This window comes from Rhinoraja longicauda, chromosome 14, assembly GCF_053455715.1.
Source record: "Rhinoraja longicauda isolate Sanriku21f chromosome 14, sRhiLon1.1, whole genome shotgun sequence".
NCBI lineage: Eukaryota > Metazoa > Chordata > Chondrichthyes > Rajiformes > Arhynchobatidae > Rhinoraja > Rhinoraja longicauda.
Genome location: NC_135966.1, coordinates 42,446,846 through 42,470,275, shown reverse-complemented (window position 1 = coordinate 42,470,275; position 23,430 = coordinate 42,446,846). Strand labels below are relative to the sequence as shown.

The following is a 23,430-nucleotide window of genomic DNA, read 5'->3' as shown; positions in this document are numbered from 1 at the left end:
CAATGTACATTTGTTAAAGACAAGGTTAAAAGGACAAAATCAAACTTGCCCATGATACAAAGATAAGCAAGTTCTGAGAACAGACAGAGCTTGCAGAGCAATGTAGACAGGTTAAGTGAATTATCAAGAATTTGGCAGATGGAATAGAAACAAAAACATGTAAGGTTATCTGCTTTGGAAGGAAGAACGAAAAAGTAGATTATTATTTAAGTAGAGTGAATCTTCAGAATGTTACTGTACAAAAGGATCTGTAGGTGGTAGTGTTTGAAACACAAAGGGATTTCCAGGCAGATACAGCAAGTAATTAGGAAGGCTGATGGGATGTTGGTCTTTACAAACCATATGTAGCAGGATAATAGGATGTTTTAATGCAATTGTACAAAGTATGGAGACTACCTGGAGTTCTATGTATAATTTGAGTCTCTATATATAGTTTAGTTTTAGTTTAGAGATACAGCGTGGAAACAGGCCCTTTCGCCCCACCGGGTCCGTGCCAACCAGCGATCCCACACATTTAAGGAATGATATACTTGGATTGGAGGCAGTGCAGAAAAGGTTGACTGGATTAACTCATGGAATGAAAGAGGTCATGTGAAGGTTGCGCAGGACTGGGTCTGTGCTCATTTGCGATAAGGAAAATGAAGGGTCAGTTTATTGAAGCATAACATTTGAGGGTGGGGAGCAGGGTGGATGCCGAGAGGGCATTTAACAGTGAAATTATTTGGAACAAGGGGCATTATTTTGAAATAAGGGGGAATTTCAATTTTGGATAGCGAAGAATTCGCTTTGAGGGTTGGGAATTCTCCAAACCCAGAGAGTTGTTAGAGTTGCTTAATCAAGAGCTCATCGAGAGTAAGGTGGAAGATGTAGTCTTTATAGGCTTCTGCGTGGGAGGCTGTTCGAGAAGTTAGATCACATGGGATCCCGGGAGAGTCAGCTAATTAGATACACAATTGACATGATAGGAAGCAGAGGGTATTGATGGAAGGTTGTTTATCAGACTGGAGGCCCGTGACTAGTCGTGTGCCTCAGGGGTCATATCAGGCCCTTTGTTGTTTGTCATTTAAATCAACGTTTGGATGAGAATGGACAAGGCATGGTTAGTAAGTTTGCAGGTGACAGGAAAATAGGTGGAATTGTAGTTAGTTATCAAGAATTACAGCAGGACCCTGATCAGCTGTATGTAGGCTGATGGAAATAGCAGATGGTTTAATTCGGATAAGTGTGAGGTTAATTTTGGGAAGTCAAACCGAGTTAGGACTTTAACAGTGAACAATGAGGACCTGGGAAATGTTGTAGAACATGGGGATGAGGGGGTACAGGATATAATTCCTGAAAGTGGCAACACAAAAAGAGAGGTTGTGAAGAAGGCTTTCAGCATGCTGGCCTTCAACAATAAGGGCATTGAGTATGGAAGTTGAAATGCAATCTTGCAGTATTACAAGACGTTGGTGAGGCTGCGCTCAGCGTCTTGTGTTCAGTTCACCCTGTTCCAGGAAAGATGCCATTAAGCTGGGTCAAAATGCAGTAAAGATTTATGAGGGTGTTGCCAGGACTCGAGGGACTGAGTTATGGGGAAAGATTTGGCAAGCTAGGGCTATATTTATCCTGGATCATAATGAACTGAGTTTAGTTTAGTTTAGAGATACAGCCCACCAAGTCCACACCAACCAGTACACTAACAGTATCCTCCACACTTGGGACAATTTACAATTTTTACCCAGGCCAATTAACCTACAAGCCTGTACTACTTTGGGGTGTAGAAAGCAGAGAAAACCCACATGTTCACGGGGAGAATGTACAACCTCCGTACAGATAGCACCCTTGGTCAGGATGGAACTCGGGTCTCTGGTGCTGTAAGACAATAACTCTACCGTTGCGCTGCCATGCTGCCCCAGTGTTAATGTAGAAACGCTTGTCTAGGCGGGTGGGAGTCAGGAGGGATGTCACCTATTCCAAGTACGATGGGCACAGGATGCCTCAGACGTTTCTTTAAAGGCACGCTTTATGTGGCTGATTCACCTAAATTTTTAGTTCTCATTCTGCTCCCTAAATAGGGGAAATGTTATTGGTCCTCTTGAAGACAATGTCTTAGCCTTGTGCTGCATGAATGCTGTTCCACATGCCATCTTGTATATGACTGTTACCTGACTGCAACAGTCTCTGTGGAGTTTTGTCTGAACTGGATATTATGTACTCATCAGTCTCTGGCACTTACAGCTAATGACAGTAGGCAGATCATTTATGAAGCAGCTGAAAATTGAATATTGTCCTGAGGAGTTGCTGCTGCCATGTCCTGTGACTGGGACCTTCAACGACCACCATCCTCTGTGACAGTTTGATTTGAATGTAAGAAGTATTTTGATGTTCATTAACTGCTGTAACATGGCTCATTAATGCCACATTCAGTTGAGCACTATCTTAATATCATGGCAGTTATTCACTTCGCACCAGTGGAATTCCACATTTGTGTTTGCTGCATTTCTGCCTCAACTTATGGGGAGCAGAGAGGAGCAGTTTTCGATACCGCACTCTGGCTTTCCTGCATTATGCTTAATCTGCCATCATCTTGCCCACCTGTCCTTTGCACACTCTTTATTGTGGCAAGCTCAGTCATTGTATAGATCAGAAATAACTGCCACTAATCCTGGAGGCACCCCATTAATTGCAGCTTGCCAATTTACTGATTGGATTGCATATTGCATATGAAGAGGTGTTGAGCAGATTGTGCTTGCAGTTGTATTGATTTGGGATTCGAGAATAATTAGTGGGGACCTCATTGAAACAAAAGAGAATTCACGCAGGGGTAGATGCATGGATGATATTCCCTCTGGCTGGAATGTTGTGAACAGGGGTCGCAATCTCAGACTGGGAAATCAGCCATTCAGTATTGAAATGGAAAGGAATTTCTTCAATCGAGAGAATAGCAAATCTTTGGAATCTATCCAGCAATGCATTGAAGATCATTTCCTGAATTTTAGGGTATGGATCATAAAAAAACCTTATTCCATACTTCTTTAAACTTTCTCCATTTCACTTTGTAACTATAACCTCTGTAACTTTCTTCTGGATCTCTGTCTGCCTTTTCTGGAGTCAAGATATCGTGTCTTACAAACTGATATGCCTAGATTCATAGAAGTATACAGTACAGAAGTAGGTCATTTAGCCCAACTCGCCCATGATTGAATTGAATTTAATTGTCATTCAAAAAAAAATTTGAACCAAATGTCATTACCATACAGTCATCATAACAATAAAAAGCAAACAAAACACAGAATTACATAAATTTAACACAAACATCCATCACAGTAACTCTTCTCCAGGCACCTCCTCATTGCGATGGAAGGTAAAAAAAGTCTTATCTCTTCCTTGCTTCTTCTCCGTGGTCAGGCAGTCAAACTGCTGCGTCAAGGCGATCGAGGCTCCCGATATTGAAGCCCCCGCCGGGCGATGGAAGATTAAGGTTGGGTTTATTGTCATGTACACCAGGGTGTAATTAAATTCCTTGTTTGCATGAATCTCTCAGAGTAAACAGTATACATGGTAATGATAGATACAGCGATAAAGACAATGAAGAGTGCAAAACAGCAGAAGGGTGCAAAGATTGTAGTGCAATCTAAAGTAGTGCCAAATTATAATAAAAGTGCAGTAACGGAATAACCAATAAGGTAGAATGTGTGGCAGCAACTCTGGGAAGAGGGTGAGAAAGAGGTGATTGGATGAGAAAGCTGATTCTAGTAAGGTAGAAGCTGTTCTTGAGTCTAGACTTCTGAGCTTTCAACCTCCTGTATCTTCTCCCAGAGGTTAGAAGAGAGAAAAAGGAATGGCCAGAATGGCAGACATCCTTGACGATGCTTTCAATGCAATATATCACGAAGATGGACGATGGAAAGAAGTGATGCATCGTTGATGGATCCATTTGCCTGCAGGGTTAGGATTAAGACTATATCCCTTTAAACCTTTCCTCTCTATGTTCTTATCCAGAATATTTTTAACATTAAAATTGTACCTGCATCTACCACCTCCTCTGGCAGCATGTTCCATACACCTCTGTGAACTGGTCCCTCAGGTCCTCTAAATATTTGCTCCTTCATCTTGCACCAATTCCTTCCATTCTGGGAAAAAGGCTGACTTTCTATGGCACCCAATGCCCCTCATAATTTTATAGACCTCTATGCGCCACCCCTCAAATTCCTTTGCTCCATGGAAAACAGTCAAAGAATGTCCAATCTCTGCTTATAACTCAAGCCCTTCTGTCCAGGCATCTTCCTTGTGAATCTTTTCTGCTCCCTCTCTAGCTTAATCACATGCCCTGTTTTGAAACACCTGAGCAATCAGAATAGACTAAGAAAAAAAAGAAAAGTACGCACCAACCACCTCTCTACTGTTTCGAGACCTCACACACACACAAACACCGAATCAAGAGTCAGTGAGCGGTGTTTCTCCTTTAAACTAAAACTCTGAACAGGTTAGCGGCTCTTTGCTTTTGAAAGTTCGAATCTCAGATTCCCTTTGCTCCTTCTTACTCCTCATTGCTCACAGTACGCAAAGTCCCACGTCTCCTGCATTTACTTTACGGCATTATGGAGAATTCTGTCTTCATTGTACTTCAGGAAAAATGTTACGGATTAAAGAGAGAGTGCAGAAGAGATTCCATGATAAATCCAGGGAGGAGGAATTTTGTCATGCAGATGGACCAGAGGGGCCATGGTTATTCTGCTTGGAACAGCGGAGGTTCTGATAACTCTGATAGTTAGAAGGAAAGAATTTGCAGAGTTGTGGAAAAAAGATGGTAGAGTAGGACTATCTGAATTGCTCTTGTAGAGCGACAGGGTACATACTCATTAGGGTGAGAAATAGTCATCCATGCTGTAATCATTCTGTGACGAGTGCAAGTGGAAAGCATGAAAGATAAAAGTTACAGTTGCACTAGGGCGAGGCGATGCAGAATTCCGAAAACTGGCTGATTGGATGACAGGGCCGGTTTGCAGAGTCCATCTCATTTGTAAGGTATTCTGCATGAGGTAGATACGAGGCAGTTGTTGCTAGTACTGGATGTGATGGGACAGATAGTGTAAAAGTTGGGACTGGTGGTAAGAAGCTTGGTAAATTAGCTGCTGTGTATTAGTGATCAGAGAGTGGAAGTCTAACAGCATTTACTTTTTAGTGCAGTAAGTAATGAAGCAGCCCATCAGGCTCCTTTCCTTTCCACCGATCACAACGCCAACCAACTGCTTTGCAGTTTCAAAAACTAGTATTGATGTGGAAGGAAGGTTTGCTTTTGTTTTACTGATATTTTTCAGAAAAGCACTGAAGGCCTTCACAACCAATAGTTGAAGAACAATCTGAAGAATTAGATCATTGTTTACATTAATTTGCATTCAGCATTCATAAGTCTACTTTGCAGATAAATTGGGTGGGTAAAGATCTGGTAGATGGATTGTGGTTAGGGAACTGTGACATTGTCTGGCAAGAACATTTAAAAATAAATATTTTAGCTAAATGATAAAAGATTGCAGAGGTGTAAAACACGGAGGGATCTGTGTGTCCTGGTGCATGACTCAAAGACATGTATGCAGGTACAGCAAACAATTAGGAAAACTGATTTCAAAGACAAGAGAGTGACTAACCTTGACATCAAGGCAGTATTAGTCCAAGTGTTACATCAAGCAACTTGGTAAAATTGGTCCATGTAAAATTCCTATTGCTCAGTCTCTGCTTCCAAGGAAAATTCAGCTCAGTTTCTTTCTTCACTTACCAGGGTATGCTTGGCTGAACAAAACCACTGCAGTTTTGGTTATGCAAACAAAAAGCCCTGGGTTGATTCACAAAGAGCACAGTGCTGGTACCCGGTCCTCCTGACACGTTGCAATGTTATGCTGAAGAATCACAACTTTTTTTTGCCAAAGTGTAACTGGTTTAGAATTAAATATCTCCAATTTCAGAAAGCTTTTGTAAATACTTTTGCTTATCATATCATCATATCATATATATAAAGCCGGAAACAGGCCTTTTCGGCCCTCCAAGTCCGTGCCGCCCAGCGATCCCCTTACATTAACACTATCCTACACCCACTAGGGACAATTTTTACATTTACCCAACCAATTAACCTACATACCTGTACGTCTTTGGAGTGTGGGAGGAAACCGAAGATCTCGGAGAAAACCCACGCAGGTCACGGGGAGAACGTACAAACTCCTTACAGTGCAGCACCCGTAGTCAGGATCGAACCTGAGTCTCCGGCGCTGCATTCGCTGTAAAGCAGCAACTCTACCGCTGCGCTACCGTGTTCAATGTTTAAAATTATGTCTATGCTTTGTCACTTTAGATTTATTTTGAAAATGTTAGTTCAGTTTGTAATGTCTCTGAAACAATTTAAAGCTATTAAAATCAATGGCAGTTTTGCTTAGGGATAAGCTCTTCCATAATCTTTGTCAACCGTGAAAATCTGTCAAGGGCTTTTTGGAGATGTGTTCCACACAATGCCACTCAAAGTTTATTGACTAGGAAGATTTGAGAGTGCCCAGTATCAGGCCCAGAGAAGTAAAGGGGTCGTGATGAGTGATTCTATGGTCCAGGGCATGCAGAGCATGATCCACTGTCTGACTTTAAAGCAGCTTTAAAGCATTGCCCTTTAGATACATTTTTGTATAATCACCGTGGGGGAAAAAAAGCACCAAAGTCATGCATTTATAATACACACATTTCTAAAACAGTTTTTACATCCCCACAATCTTAATTACTGCATTTAATTATTGAAGACATATCAGATGTGGTGGTCTGCTTCTGGCAAAGATGACCGTTCTGGTGATTTCTGATTAGAATTGGGCATAATTTTCTCTGGTTTCCTTTGAGATATAAAAAAAGATAGTAATGATAGTATATTTTGTTATGAGAGTGCTCCTTCAAGTTCTGGAAATTCCCCAAATCTGTGTTTCTGCACCCATTTTTGCTCCAATCAGCCATAAATATCATGTAATTATGATTGATATCAATCTTTTAATTTGCTGATATTGCTGGAAAATGGCAAGTGCTACATGAGGAATTTTGTTAGACCAGGTTATGTTGGGAGCTAGACACAAAATGCTGGAGTAACTCAGCAGGACAGGCAGCATCTCTGGAGAGAAGGAATGGGTGACGTTTCGGGTTGAGACCCTTCTTCAGACATATGTTGGAAGCTGCTCCTTTAGAGTAATCATCTGTTCATATAATTGAATGGGCAGGCTAGCTGAGGCCTGTAAGATGGATCATGCTATGTAGGAAAGAACTGCTGATGCTGGTTTAAATCGAAGGTAGACACAAAATGCTGGAGTAAAGGGACAAGGTCTATTTTGTTATGGGACAAAGGGTCTGAAGAAGGGTCTCGACCCAAAACATCACCCACTCCTCTCCAGAGATGGATCGTACTGGTCATTTGAAAAGTTAGATTTGTGTTTGCCAAGACATTATTTTGAGGTGTTGCTGATCTTTAATGTTTCTAGCCTCTGGCATTGGCCTCGTGCAGTCTAAAGTCTTTTGGCTTTTTGTGCATTCTTCAATAATCCCCTGTAGAATAAATAAATGCCTCTTTTTATCTGTATTCAGCAACTTGTTCATCATTGTTACTGCACCCATTGCTGAACCAGTGATTTCATACCATTCTTCAACTCTAATCCTTAAACAATTGCACTGAGAAGGGTTTAAATGGATTGAGTTTGAGTAACGGAGTAAACTGCTGGTGGATTTTGTAAAAGATAGAGCTGCCCTTTCAGTATTTGAATTTCTTCATTTGATTGTCGGGGGATAAAACTTGCTCTTCCCAGCAGAAATGTTTACTAAATTGGTCCTGTTTACAGGATCATAACTCCTAGTTGAAATGAAGATACAAAACAAAAACAAGCAACCTCCTTCAAAATCCAGTATCAATAACGTGTTCAGGACTCAAAGCTGTGAAGCAGTTCTTTAAAACATTGTTTATCATTTACCTTTTACCATTATCTAATTCAGATTTTCAGATTTTTAAAAAATCCCTTTGAATTTTTGGCATTTGCACCCCTCCTGTGGTCTGTTTTTCACTCCTCCTGGGTTCACCTATCACCCGCTGGCTTACCACCGCCCTCTCCGCTTTCTTGTTGCTTCCCTCTCCACTCTTAGTCCTAATGCGGGGGCTCGACCTAAAATATTAACAATTCCTTTTTCTCCCAGATCAACCCATTGAATTTCTCAAGCAGAGATTTTGTTGATCGCTTCTGGTGAGGTGTATAACTGTAATAGTGGGCAAATACTAAGGAATTTGAGATCTGCGTGAACATATTTCATGTTCTCGAGAATCTAGAATCGAAATGGTGAAAAATACTGCAGAGTCAAAGTCTTTTGGCTCACTTAATGCAATATGGGTCAGTTTGAAGAGCCTGAATTATATTTTCCTTGTGCTTACCTATGGAGTGCTTGACCTAATTTATCTGGCTGAAACTAACGAACGACTGATTTCTGTGTTTTGATTCCTGGTTTCAAAATAAGTTGACGACGTTCAGTCAGAGTGATGGAGTAATCTCCACTCGCCTAAATGACTGCAGCTTTAACAACAATCAAAGTTTGACACCATCTGGGACCACTCCCTCTCATGGCAGTGGCTGCCATGTGTACTGTTGAAAATTGCACTGTAAGAATATGCCCTGGCTGCTTAACTGTTGGTACTATGGAGGCCACCATTACCTGGAGGTTTCCTCCAAGCTAGTTGGATTTGACCTTAATGTTTCTATTGGTCCAGTGGATAAATAATAAGGCTCCTGTGCTTGTAATTCTGTTTTAATGACTGTATTAGTGATCACTTTTTATCTCTGTTTTTAACAATAAACTTGGAGCGTGTTCAAGTCTCGATGAAACTGGAAGGACATGATTAAGTTAGAGATGGTACAGAAAGGATTTAGAAGGATGTTACCATGACTAGAGAGCTTGAGTTATAAAGAGACTGTTTTCCATTGATTAAGCGACTGAAGGGTAACCTTAACAAAGCATATAAAATAATGGGGTATCACAGATAGAGTCAGAGCCTTCTTCCCAAGGCATGGGAATATCAAACGTGATCACGCGCCCCATACTCTATTAAACCACTACAGATATATGGTAGAGAGCATGCTGACTGAGCATCACGGCCTGGTTCAGTAATTCGAATGCCCAAGATCGAAAGAACCTGCAGAAAGCCATTGCCCAGTACATCAGCGATATTGACTTCCTCAACATCGAAGGGATCTGCAGGAAGTGTGCCTCGCGAAGGCAGCCAATTTAATCAAAGGCCCACACCAGTCTATCCACACTCTCTTCTTGCTACTACCACCAGTAATAGCATCCTGTAGCCTGATAGGCTTACCTCCAGGTTCAAGAGCAATATTTCTTATCAACCATTGGGCTGTTGAACTATACTGCACAGCCCCACATCAACAACAAACCACTTTGGATTTTTTTATTGTGTGCACTACGGACTTTGCCTTGCACTTTTAATAGTCAAGTTACTTAGTATAACTGATAATTTACTGCTTATTGTATGCTTGTTAGTTATGTTGTTGCATTAATGTTCCTTTTTTTAATGAATTTTGTTGTTTCATTCCAATGCATATTGAGAATTAAACAATCTTGTCTCTTAATCAAAACCTTGTCTGGATTAGATTTCAAACACCATTCCTTTGACCACTTTTCCAGTTGATCTAGATTCTGTTGTAACCTTAGACAATATTCTTTGCTTTCCACAACACCACCAAAGTTGCTGTCGTCCACATATGGAACAAACTGCCAGGGAGGTGATAGAGACATACAATTATGTTTGTTATTACACATACACATGTACAGGAATGGGTTAGAGCAATGTGGACCAAATGAGGTAAATAGGATTAATGTAAGTGCATCTTGGTCAGTGTGGGTGACTTGGCTGAAGGGCCTATTTCTATGCTGTAAAAACTCTATGAAACTCTTTAAAAAGCAATCAATCACCATATTTGGAGAACTAAATAACAAACTGAAGGCAGATGATGGGGAAATTGACTTTAATTTGGGATCAGGATTCAGTGCTATGGTTTTTCCAGCCAGGCCATATTTATTGCCTGTCTCTAATTGGCTTTGAAAGGTAGTGTTGAAATGCTGCCATAAGTCCGAAGCATAGCAACAGTGTATTGTGGATCTGTCCGGATTTAAAAAAACTATACCACAAACAAGCAGTAATAGTTCACTTTTGAGATATGAGGGTGCAAGTAATGCTGTAAAGTACAGTGTAGGAAGGAACTGCAGATGCTGGTTTAAACCGAAGATAGACACAATATGCTGGAGTAATTCAGCGGTACAAGCAGCATCTCTGGAGAAAAGGAATGGGTGACGTTTTGAGTCGAGACCCTTCTTCAGCCTGAAGAAGGGTCTCGACCCAAAACATCACCCATTCCTTCTCTCCAGAGATGCTGCCTGTCCCGCTGAGTTACTCCAGCATTTTGTGTCTATCTTTGCTGTAAAGTACAGATTGTGTCTCGACTGTCAATGGGTGTCATAACATTAACATTTGAAGTAATGGTTCCATTCACCTCGTATATCCTGCCCCTAGAACAAATCTGGGTAATTATAAATCTGTCCAAATTGCGCAGAATGAATCTATGTGACTTGGAGAGTAGTGTGTATGAGTGTGTTGGAGGTAAAGTCAATCAGGTGTCTTCAGCTCCGTCCAGATATTGAGCTGTTTGACAATGTGTTTTGCCGCTGTACCTTCCATCCTTGGTTGCATCAGCCCTGGTTCCCAGAAACACGTTTAACAGTTTGCCCACGCTAATTGCTGAGTCATCCTTATTGTATTGGTCTGTTTGAACATGGGGGCAGTGCTTTAAAGCTCAAAGTTTCAGTCACTCATGTTCAGTACTTAACATTCATAGGCTGGGAAACAAAAAAAAAACCTATATTCATAATTACATGCTGTTTCTCTTCTAAAAATTAACATAGTCTCAGAGTTGCATGGACGTGGCCTGATCTGTGGAAGTGCAGTGCCTGGCTGTCATTTAATTGCTCGGTTCAGGGTAAAAGTACAAATATTCTGTGTGTTTTTATAATTGCTGCTTTTAATCTATATATTGTTGCATTTAAAAGATAATCTTCTGGAGGAATGTCAATAATGGCTCTATGTTTAAAATCCGTTCATACTCTTTCTATTTGCCTCCCAGCCGTTCAGCACCTAAGTATTTGGGCTGTTCCATTTTCTTAGATTTAATCTATTCATCATGTGTCTTAAGATGTTAAAGCCATTTGTGTTGTATTTCCTAAACCTCTCCACCTCCTACTTTCTTTTAGTTTGAGCAAATGACACCCCATTATTTAACAAGAGAGTTTGAGTTTAGTTTAGAGATGCAGCGCGGAAACGGGCCCTTCGGCCCACCGAGTCTGTGCTGACCAGTGATCCCTGCAAGCTAGCACTATCCTACACACACAAGAGACAATTTACATTTATATCAAGCTACGTAACTTACAAATCTGCACGTCTTTGGAGTGTGGGAGGAAACTGAAGATCTCATGACACCAGGGGGGTCACAGTTTAATAATAAGGGGTGGGCCATTTAGGACTGAGATGAGGAAAAACCTCTTCACCCAGAGAGTTGTGAATCTGGAATTTGCTGCCACAGAAGGCAGTGGAGGCCAATTCACTGGATGTTTTCAAAAGATAGTTAGATTTAGCTCTTAGGGCTAAAGGAATCGAGGGATATGGGGAAAAAGCAGGAACAGGGTACTGATTTGAGATGATCAGCCATGATCATATCGAAGGGCCAAATGGCCTACTCCTGCACCTATTTTTCTATGTTTCTATCTCGGAGCAAAACCCACGCAGGTCACAGGGAGAACGTACAAACTCCGTAGTCAAGATTGAACCCGGATCTCTGACTCTATGAATCAGCAACTCTACCGCTGTGCCACTGCACTATTACTGCTTGTTTGTGGTATAGTTTATTGTCATGTGTGAACAAAGGGACAGTGAAAAGCTTTGTGGTTGGGAAAGAGGGAGTGAGAAAACAAGGAAGTCTATAGTGAAAGATATAATAACTTGAAGAGTATATGAGGATTTGCATGGGGAAAAAACACAATTGACTATCCTACTGAAGTTCTTTGAGAATGACATTAGAATGAATAAGATGAACAGTAAATGTGCGTTAGATAAGATCCCACACAGAAGGTTGATCGAGGTTAGAGTGAAAAGACTTGGGGGTAATATACTGACATGCTCTAAAAATTGTTATGATACCTACCGAAAGCAAAATTATGCAATAAATGTGTCTTTTTCAAGTTGACAGCTCTGACTGGTGAGGTGCTGCAGGGGTCAGTGCTTGGGTCCCAGTTGTTCGCAATCTACATCAACATTTTGGTTGAGAAGACCAAATGTCATAGTTCCAGGTTTGCTGAAGATACAAAGCTAGGAATTGTGAATAGGAAAAAGGATATGAGGATGTAAGGAGGCCACAGGATGATTTTGACAGGTTTGAGGGGCAAAAACATGGCAGACACAATATATAATATGAAGTTACCCACTTTGATGCACAACTAGTGTGAATGAGTGATCGATGGTTTGCGTGAACCCGTTTCAATGCTGTATCTCTAAATACTAAAACCAAAAAGTAAAAAACATGAAAATGGGAGTAGGAATAGGCCATTAGACCCTCGATGAACAGCAGCCTGACATGTGTTTCTATTATTTAGATTCTGTGTATAAGAATATTGTCTCACAAATATCCTTTTAAATTTCCACTTGGCTTGTTTCAACCATATGAAGCACTTTGGCCTTTTTATAGTGAATTTGTGGCTTGACTCATCCTGTACACCAGTTTCCATTTATTAGCTCTTCAAAAATCTTTCCATTTTACACTAGAGCTTTTAGACAGATGTGCTGCGTGAAAGCCTCAAAAGTGTAGTCTTCCACTGAATTACAGCTTTAGCAGTCAGTGCCAGAGATTCTGCATGCTTTGTACAAAAGATGACACGCCTTGATTGTTGGATTGTGTTGGTGGATTGTGATTGTGTTGCAATGCTCATTGTGCAAATCAGTTACTGTGCCTTTCACTCCTTTTGTGTTATCCCTGGGTGTTTTAGGACTAAGATAACGTGGGTCTGGAGATTTGTCCTGATTATTTAACCAATGACACTTGCTTTCCTACTGTATTTTGCATTACTATTGTATCTGCTTCCACCATCCCACTCCTTTGCAGTGTGTTCCAGCATCTATCACATTGGGGGAAACGTTTCCATGAACATCTCTTTGAAACTTTACCCCTCTCACCCTAAAGCTATGTCCTCTAATGTAGGACAGGAGTCTTCAATAGCAGCAGGGTAGCAGCAGCTTTAAGAGCAGACTTCAACAACAGGTTAAAACTGTTGTTAACCAGCTGTCATAGAACATATTGCCCCGGAACTGGTTCACTACATAATAATGGAGGAAAAACCATCTCTATAAACGGGTGGGTGAAATCCTGCAGAGCAAGTGTACAGAGCACTGTACCACTGTTAGTGCCAGAAGGCAGGGGTTGGCATCAAAGATTCTAGGCTTTTATATTTGTAAATGCACATTATGACTTCTCCCAAATAAAAGATTCTTATGTGAAGTTGAATGTTATATGAAAACCTGAATTCATCATGGATTTATAATTGCTATATGAAGTAGCATATTCCTTAAAGATAAATGATGACAACTTCTAGTTGTAATCCTTACAAAATGTGGCATTTTGCTTGCAGCTGTCTGAGGCTGAGCTAGTCATATCACAAATGGGGTGTTGAATTTGGACCAAGATTGAACCACATTTATTACATTAACATTGCAAAATTTCCACCTCACAACCATTGATTCCATTTTTCAATGGTATTGGTAAAACATTTATCAATATATTTGATAGTTCTAGAATTAATTCTCCCAATACCCATAGCCACCAGTGATATTGAGAGAGATATTTTCCAGGATTCCTTGAGAACAGGTTATAGAGTCATAGAATGATACAGTGTGGAAAGAGGCCCAACTTGCCCATACTGGCCAACATGTCCAAGCTACACAAGTCCCACTATATCCCTCCAAACCTGCCCTATTCATGTACCTGTCTAACTGTTTCTTAAATGTTGGGATAGTCCCAGCCTCAACTACCTTATCTGGCAGTCTGAAGAAGGGTCTCGACCCGAAACGTCACCCATTCCTTCTCTCCCGAGATGCTGCCTGACCTGCTGAGTTACTCCAGCATTTTGTGAATAAATCGATTTGTACCAGCATCTGCAGTTATTTTCTTATACCTTATCTGGCAGCTTGTTCCATACACCCACCACCCTTTGTGTGAAAAAGCTACCCCTCGGTTTCCTATTAAATATTTTCGTCTTCATCTTGAACCTATGTCCTCTGGTCCTAGATTCCCCTACTCTGTTGCAAGAGACTGTGCATCTACCCGATCTATTCCTCTCATGATTTTGTATACCTCTATAAGATCACTCCTCATCCTCCTGCGCTCCAAGGAATAGAGACCAACCCTACTCAACCTCTCCCCATCGTCACACCCTCTAGTCCTGGCAGCATCCTCGTAAATCTTCTCTGAACCCTTTCAAGCGTGACAATATCTTTCCTATAACATGGTGCCCAGAACTGAACACAATATTCCAAATGCGGTCTCACCTACGTCTTATATAACGGCAACATGACCTCCCAACTTCTATACTCTGACCGATGAAGGCCAATGTGCCAAAAGCTTTTTTTGACCACCTTATCTACCTGCGACTCGACCTTGGACCTGCACCTGCACTCCTAGATCCCTCTGCTCTATAACACTCCCCAGAGGCTTACTATTCACTGTGTTGGTCCTGGCCTTGTTAGACGTCCCAAAATGCCACACCTCACACTTCTCTGTATTAAATTCCATCAACCATTCCTCAGCCCACCTGGCCAATCGATCCAGACCCTGCTGCAATCTTTCACAACCATCTTCACTATCTGCAAAACCGCCCACTTTTGTATCATCAGCAAACTTGCTAATCTTGCTCTGTATGTTCTCATCCAAATCATTGATGTAGATGACAAACAGTATCAGGCCCAGCACCGAACCCTGAGGCACACCACTAGTCACAGGACCCCAGTCCGAGAAGCAACCTTCCACCATCACCCTCTGCTTCCTTCCATGGAGCAAATTTGCTATCCATTCAGCTATCTCTCCTTGGATCCCAAGCGATCTAACCATCCGAGCAGCCTACCATGCGGAACCTTGTCAAATGCCTTACTGATATCCATGTATACAATATCTACAGCTCTGCCCTCATTGACCTTTTTGGTCATGTTTTCAAAAAGCTCAGTCAGAGTTGTGAGACACAACCTTCCATGTACAAAGCCATGCTGACTATGGTTATCCTCCTAGCCATCCTAATCAGCCCTTGAAAATTGCACTTGAAGAAGATGAAGATTTCACACCCATGCAGGCACCAATGTTGCTGGTGACCTTCCTCCATAGAGTCCACAGTGGAGTGCAAATAGTCAAAACCTCTCAGAATACGAAATAGAGATCCCTGTGTAATACGTCTGTTTTCTAGATGGGATCCACAGGGTCCTGAATTACAGAGCACATATTTTTATCTCCAAATTGTAAAATTCATTTCAGTGGACCATGTAAGCTGACTGCTTTTCTTCCAGAAGGGCAAAGTTTTGTTTTTATAATTCCGATTAAGCATACTTGTGTTGTTTGTGTACACGGGTGTGAAACAAACATGTCATGTTAGAAGTGGGGGCCACCTTTGCTTCATAAGCAGAAATCTCAAACTCGGAGTGTTTAAATTGCTAGCGAATGCCTGCTTGTTGACTTACTCTTTCAACAAGCTGCCAGTCGAAGGAATCAGTCCCTCTCATCACCACGTCCTGCACCAAATTTCCCTGGATTTCTAGCCTCCCCATAGCTGTGCTGACTGGAAACTAGAGTCGCAGAATTAGTTATAAAGAACAGAAACAGGCCCTTTGGCCCAACTCATTCATGCCAACCAAGTTGTCTCCCTGAGCTTGTCCCATTTACTTGGGTTGGTCTGTATCCCTCCAAACCTTTCCTAGCCGGTAAATTACTTCATAGGAAAAGACATTCCCTATCAAGGCATGTACTCGGAAGGGAAACATTTCTATTTTGGTAAATGCCTTGATAGGAAATTTACACGTCTCAATTGTCTAAATGCATTTTAAACATTGTATTTGTATCCAAGTGTACGTACCACTGTCTCTTGCAGCTCGTTCTAGATGCCCACACTCTTGTGTGCAAAAACATGTCCCTCAGGTCCCCTTTATGGCCCTTTGAATTCATTTTCTTGTTGTGATGCAGATCTGTTTCATCAGTTCAATGTTTGTTTGGCCTTGGCAATCCTGATAACAGCCCAAGTTCACCTTCTGTAAGCTGATTTGCTGCCGTGAATGCTGATCAAGGATGTGATAAAAGTACGAACTAGCAAACAGCCACATTGACACGAGCCAAATCACGCACAACATGAACTGTTCCTGCACAGAGGGTGGTCATCGTATAACTAATGACTGCAGTTCTGACAGCACTCAACTATGACAAAAGAGTGCACAGTGGCTGCTGTATGTAATCTGCGCAATGCTCTCTCGTTAATTGCTTGACTGTAATTCCCAAAACATCAAGGAAAATGCTAATGTAATTCAAAATGCAGATGCTAGAGAATTGAAATAAAAACAATGTACTGGAAAAACTAAGTTCAAGCAGCATCTGCGGAAAAAGAAAGTTGAGAGAAACCTTTTAGGTCTGAGACCATTTGTCGATCCTTCACTTCCATTCAGTACGATCGTGGCTAATCTGCTCCAGGCTTAAACTCTTCTTGGATGCCAGTTCCTATGGCCTTGTATCCTTGATCTTGTAAAAAAAAAAGTATCTACCTCTTTAAATACATCCAATGAGCTAGTATCCACCAACCTCCAAGTCTTCTTAGGCAAGATAAAGCGTTGACTCGGTGACCGTTTCGCTGAACACTTGCGCTTGGTCCGTCGAAGGCTACTAGATCTGGTTGCTAGCCATTTAAAGTACCCTTCCCATGTCCATAATGATCTCTCTGTCCTGGGTCACCTCCATTGCTGGAGTGAGGCTACACACAACTTGGAGGAACAGCACCTCATATTTTGAGCAGGTCGCATACAACCCAGCAGTATGAATGTTTAATTCTCTAATATTAGGTAACCCCTGCAAACACTCCCCTCTCTTTTTCCCCTGCCTCTCCCCCTCACAAAAAGTTGGTTGACCATTTCCAGTTTGCAACAATGTATGGCACTTGGGATCACACCATCCCTAGCCAATAATCTGCCTATCAGGGAACCTTCCTGCTTGAGGTAATCTGTTGCTGGCCATGATTTGTCTTGGCCTTTTCTTGTCGTCTCCCGCCCAGCACCCCCCCCCCCCCCCCCGGAGGAAGGGTACTGACCCGAAACGTCACCTATCCATTTTCTCCAGATATGCTTCCTGACACACCGAGTTACCCCCAGCATTTTACATCTATGCAAGTCTTACAAATGTGATTGTGTTTTTTGATGAGTTGATAAGGGTCAGACAGTGTATTTTGTCTGCAAGGACTGGTAAAGTCAAGGTTTGACTAGTAAAGTCAAGGTTTGACAAGGTTCGTCATAGTAGGGTGATCCAGAAGATTAAGGCACAAGGAATCTCTGGTGATTAGGTAAATTGGATGTAAAGTTGGCCTGGCTAGAGAAGTCAGGATAGTGGTGGAAAGTGTTATTCTAACTGGACGTGACGTGATGTTCCACTGGGATCAGTGCTGGGACCTCTGTTGCTTATCTAAATGATTTGGATGAAAATGTAGATGAGCTGATTAATGAGTTTGCAGATGACACAAAAATTAGCAGAGTTACAGATAGTGAAAAAGATTGTTAAAGAATACAGCAAGATATACATCACCTGGAAATATGGTGGAGCAATAGCAGATGGAGTTTAATCCTGACAAGTGTGAGGTATTGCATTTTAGCAAGTCAGATGTAAGAGGAAAGAATACAGTAAATGGCAGGACTTATGTGCAGTTGGATCTTGGTATGCACATCCATCGTTCCCTGAAAGTGGCAAGTAAATGGAGTGGGTATACGGCATAATTGCCTTCATCAGTTGGGACTTTGAGTATATAAGAGTTGGGAAGTAATGTTGTATTTCTCCACTACATTGTGTGGTTCTAGTCATTGCATTAAAGAAAGGATAGATGGTCTTTTTTTTCCAGGTTAAGGTAAGATGGGTGTTTAAAGAAGGTTAAAGCAGGGTTTTTTTTGTATAAAGGTATGCCTGTTACTGAGGGGAATGACCAGAGGAGAACCCTGCACTGTTTGTTTCCTTCGGAATGTGATAGGAATGAAATAGGTTACAGTTGGACTGTAAAATGATGGTCATCGTAGACTTAGTGGGTTGAATGGCTTGTTTCCGTGTTGTACCTACTCTATTGCTCCATGACTAGATCCCAGTGTGGTTTGCTGATTTGAGATTGGTTGTGGGGCCAATTTCCACTTTTCTCTTTGCCAAATATGTGAATTGTACATTGGCAGTTTGATGCTCTGGCTGAATTGAGCTGACTCTGTACACCTCTTAGGCACATGCACGTGGCTCATGATCACAATCCATTCCATATGGGCTGTTGCTTGTCCCAAATGTCCAATTCAGAATAAATGTCAATGCATTGTGCATTAACAGTTAATTTTTCATTCAAGACTTCTGTTTCTTGAAATTAATTCAAGGACTTAACTAAATGAGTTTTGTGTGAGGAGATTTACCTGGATGTTGCATGGAATGTGGCCTTTCAGTATGGAATGACTGGATAGGATGGCCACCTTTGACTCACAACATATATGCCAAACATGTCAGGTGAAACTGATCTCCTCTACCCATACTCTTAACCCTTCATATCCATGTGCCTATCTAAAGGCCTCTTAAATGCCATGATCATATCTGCCTCCACCACCACAATTGCAACTCGCACCAGGCACCCACCACCCTCTCTAAAAATAAAAAAAAATGCCCCAAACATCTTTAAATTTTCCCCTCACATAAAAGCCATGCCCTCCAGTATTAACTTTTCCACCCTGGAAATCTGATTGTCCACCCTTTCTATTGTAACTTGGTAAGTCAAAGGAGCAGGATTTGGCCAATCATGTCCACTCCACCACACAATCATAGCTAATCTTATATGCTGGTACCTTGCCTCTAATACAATGGCCTCTCATATTTTTGCAGCCTCATGTGCTGCACCTTATTAACAGCCTCTCATAATCTTATATACTTTTATCATATCTCCCACAACCTCCGATGAACCAGAGAAAATTCAAGTTCATCCAAACTCTCCTTATAGCTAATGCCTCCTAATCCAGATAGCATTCTGGTAAACCCCTTCTGCCTCCACTCCACAGCCTCCTTCCTGCAATGGGCTGACCAGAACAGCACACAATACTCCAAATGCAGCCTAACGAAAGCCCTATAAAGCTGCAACATGATCTCCTGACTCTCACTCGGTGCTCTGACTGACGATGGCAAGTCTATCATGCACCTTCTTTACCATTCTATCTACTTGTGTTCCCACTTTCAGGGAGCAATGGACTTGCATCCCACGATTCCTCTGTAATCAATACTATTAAGGGTCTTATCATTAATTTTATATTTTCCCCCTACATTCGACCTCCCAAAGTGCTACATCTCATAGATTAAACTACCTCTTCCATTTATCTGCCCATTTCTGTAGCTGATCTCTCTCCCATTGTATAGTTTGACAGCCTTCCTCAGTCTGCATCTCCACCAATTTTGGTATAATTTGCAAACCTAACCAACCCATCTACATCTCACCAACCAACACATTTACATTTATGCCCAAGTTGTTTATAAAACGCAGAGGTCCCAGCACAGATCGCGGCAGACCTCCAGTCAGAATAACCCCCTTTCCACCACAATCTTCTGTCTTCTAGGAGTAAGCCAGTTCTGAATCCAAACTACTAAATCATCGTGGATCCCACGCATTTTAAACTTCTGGCTCAGACTTTCATGAGGGACTTTATCAAATACTTCACTAAAGTCCATATAGATAAAATCAACTACCTACCTTTATCGATCATCTCCCCAAAAAACGCAATCAAATTTGTACGGTATGTTCAGTTGTGGACAGAACCAAGTTGACTGTCCCTGAATGAAGTATACAGAATTATAAGGGTGTTGATGTGGTAGATGAGAACCTTTTCCCATTTAGAACATAGTTTCAAGGTCTTAGAAGAATATGTTAAAAAAAAATTGCACCCTGACAGTGCTTGGAATTAGGAGTGTATTACATGAGGGCGAGATGTAGCTAGGGACTCGTACTGTTTAAGGAACATCTAGTTAAGCATTTTGGCAAATCTTAGACGGCCAAAGATCATGTGCTGGTATAAATGTGGATAGGATAGGTAGGGACGGCACTATTTCTGTGCTATATACTTCTTGAAGTCTTGCAGGATTATGTCATATACAATTCAAACATTACGTTGAGCTATGTAACATTTGCAGCTCTGATTGCAACATTCACCAAGACTTAAATGAAACTTGAAGTGTTAAATGTACAAGATCGGGAATAACCTTGTCTGCTACAAAAATAACCCTGCAACTCCCAAACAACGATCATGTGACACTATCATATTTGCCTACAGTGCAGAGCTTGGTGTGCAGCCTGCTCATTATGTCGTGTTTCACTAACCCTGCTGATGTTGATCGTGTTAACATGACTGGTAAGCAAATTTATAAGTAGTTAGTGTTTTACACGTATGACATTTTTAAAATCTGATTTTAATTAGAAATGTCTGCATTGTCATTTCTGTTTTATATTTACACACTCAGCTATCTTGCCTAAATGTCAAAGTTTCAAACACACCAGAGGTGAAAACTGACTGTGGAAAGTTCCTTAAAATGTACTGTTCTGAAGATCCTGTTGGATTATTGTGTGCACAGATTAATTTGTACTGGTAGGAAATTTAAAATGGTAACATTGGCCGGATTTTGCTGTCATGCTTTATGTACTGATGTTGAGTTTCACTGGTCGGATTGAATATTTTGTTTCTGTACATATAGTTTGCATGATTTTTATTTAACCCATCTATTGGTTTAAATATTTGACCAATCTTGATTTATCGATCCTGGAAGACGGGCTTGTTTGCATTGAGTGCTGATGATCAGCCTGTGTGCAGGGAATGTACAGCCATGCATACTGAGCTATGTAGCTGACACTTGCCCTGTACGTGCAGGAAGCTGCACACTCCTGTGAGAGCACCATTAATTCGACCTTGAATCTTTACCTCATGACCTTGCTAGTGCAACAGCATAAGAATTTTTGACCATTTTTATCCAAAGGTATCTTGAGTTTACTTGAAGTGGCTTGATTCACTACCTTTTACAGTTAGAACCTCACTGATTGCAGTATCTTATGACTACGAAACAATCTCAATTTCACTGCACTCAGTGGTCAATCTTGCCTTTCACTTTGGCATTTACAAATGAAAACAGTTTTTTTTAAAGAACAGAAGCTAGAACATTTGCCATTCATTTCTCAGTGCTTATTCCATTGACAATTCTGTACTTATTGGAATTCTCCTTGGCCATTTGCAAGACCTGACAATATCCGTGCTTGAATTTTTTTTAAATGGCAACAAGTAGTTTGTTTGTACAAGTACTGGGTCAAGTGATGATTGTCTACCTCCAACATTCATTGACCATAGCATTGCTACTCATACACTGAGTCACCATTAACCAGACACTTTGCTGCACAGAAACACAAGTCATATCTGCAAGAGTAGGTTACAGTCTTTTTATTCTGTAATGAGCAACTCTCTTGATTTCAAAATATTTCCACTATTCATAAAATATATCATATGTTTAATAGAATACTCTTCATTGGCCTGAATGCATGTAGATCCAGCAGCATCAAGAATCAGCACCATTTAGAATAAAGCTGGCTACTGATCTAGAACTTCAACATTTGCTATCTCTACCACCATGCATTAGTTACTCGCGTAGTGCTCGGGATACATTTCCAGCAATAAGTGATAATGGGATCAATGCTAAAAAGTACCATTAGGATAATATGCATGGACCTCTATTATTGATAGCATTACTGTGCCCGGTAATCTGGCACAATGCTCTGCCATCTCCAGTACTGCACCAGGTACCTAGTTGGGTTTTCTGCCGAAATGTCTGTAATTAAACAGTTTAGGTGATCTCATCCCCATATAGTGTGGTGTACAGGGAACCACTGAGGCAACATGTAGTGGGTACTTGTGAGGGTAGGCTGCGGCAAGCAATCTATACATTCAGCGCTGAGATGGTGGAATTTGAAAATAGAACATAAAGTTTTACGGCCCACAATGGCTTACAATGTCTGCCGAATATTAAACTAATCTCTTATGGCTACGTGTGATCTATATCCCTCAATTCCCTGCATGCCAACATGCCTATATAAAATCCTCTTAAATGCCACCATGATCTGCATTCACCACCACCTCTGGCAGCATGTTCCACCACTCTCTGTGTCAACAAAAACTCATCCCGCATATTTCCTTTAAACTTTAACCCTCAGGCCTTGAAGCTAGATCTTCTAGTTGCTGACATTGCTGGGGAAAAAGGTTCTGACTATCTACCCTATATATACCTCATCATTTTATATACTTCTATGTGGTCTCTCTTCAACCTCCAATGCCTCAACAAGTTTGTGTAATCTCTCCTAATAGCGAATACTATCTAATCCGGCAGCATCCTGGTAAACGTCTTCTGCACCCTCTTACAGTCTCCACATTCTTCTTGTTATATGATGTCCAGAACTGCACATAATATTGCAAATGTGGCCATACCAAAGTTTTACAAAACAGCGTGTACTCAAAGCCCCAACCTATGAAGGCAAGCATACCATTATCTATTTGTGTTTCCACTTTCTGGGACCTATGGGCTTGGATCCCAAGATCCCTTTGTATATTAATGATATTAAGGACCTTGTCATTAACTGTATACTTCCTGTTGCATTCAACCTCCCTAAGTGCAATACCTCAAACTTGGATGAAACTCCATTTACTATCTCTTCGCCCATATCTGTAACTGCTGTATCCTTTGACAGCTTTCTTTACTGTCCTCAACTCCGCCAATTTTGGTGTTGTCTGCAAATTTGCTAACCATTCCATCTACGTTTATGTCGTCACTTGTATATATTACTCACAACATGGTTTCCAGCATAAATCCCTGAAGATCAGTCCTGAACTCTGATCAGATGGTCATTAATGACTTCCACATATCAGGTGTGGACTTAACAAATAACAATTGGTCCCAATTTATTCTCCTAGTTCCTACCTAAATCTGTTATTTTACCAAATTACCTTATTCCAAGGTCGGGATTTATCCTTATAACTAATCTAAATGTTGTGATCAATGTATCCAATATATT

The 23,430-nt window shown here is 41.1% G+C and overlaps 1 protein-coding gene across 5 annotated transcripts in view; it reads left to right on the top strand.

Annotated features, from left to right (window-relative positions):
• The window catches only part of larp1 (La ribonucleoprotein 1, translational regulator), a 100,739-nt gene that overhangs the window by 5,309 nt on the left and 72,000 nt on the right, over window positions 1–23,430 (top strand). The window contains exon 1 of one of the 5 annotated variants that reach the window (XM_078411772.1): window positions 2,318–2,349. The exons of 2 other annotated variants lie outside the window; for them this stretch is intronic. Coding sequence is in view for 1 of the 3 variants with exons in the window: in XM_078411770.1 (XP_078267896.1) it covers window positions 20,728–20,734 (7 nt within the window). In the remaining 2 variants the exon portion in view is untranslated. Of the gene's footprint in view, window positions 1–2,317; window positions 2,350–10,972; window positions 11,028–20,704; window positions 20,735–23,430 lie in introns of those variants that run through there. 2 more of the 5 variants (XM_078411771.1, XM_078411770.1) reach the window with 2 other exon arrangements.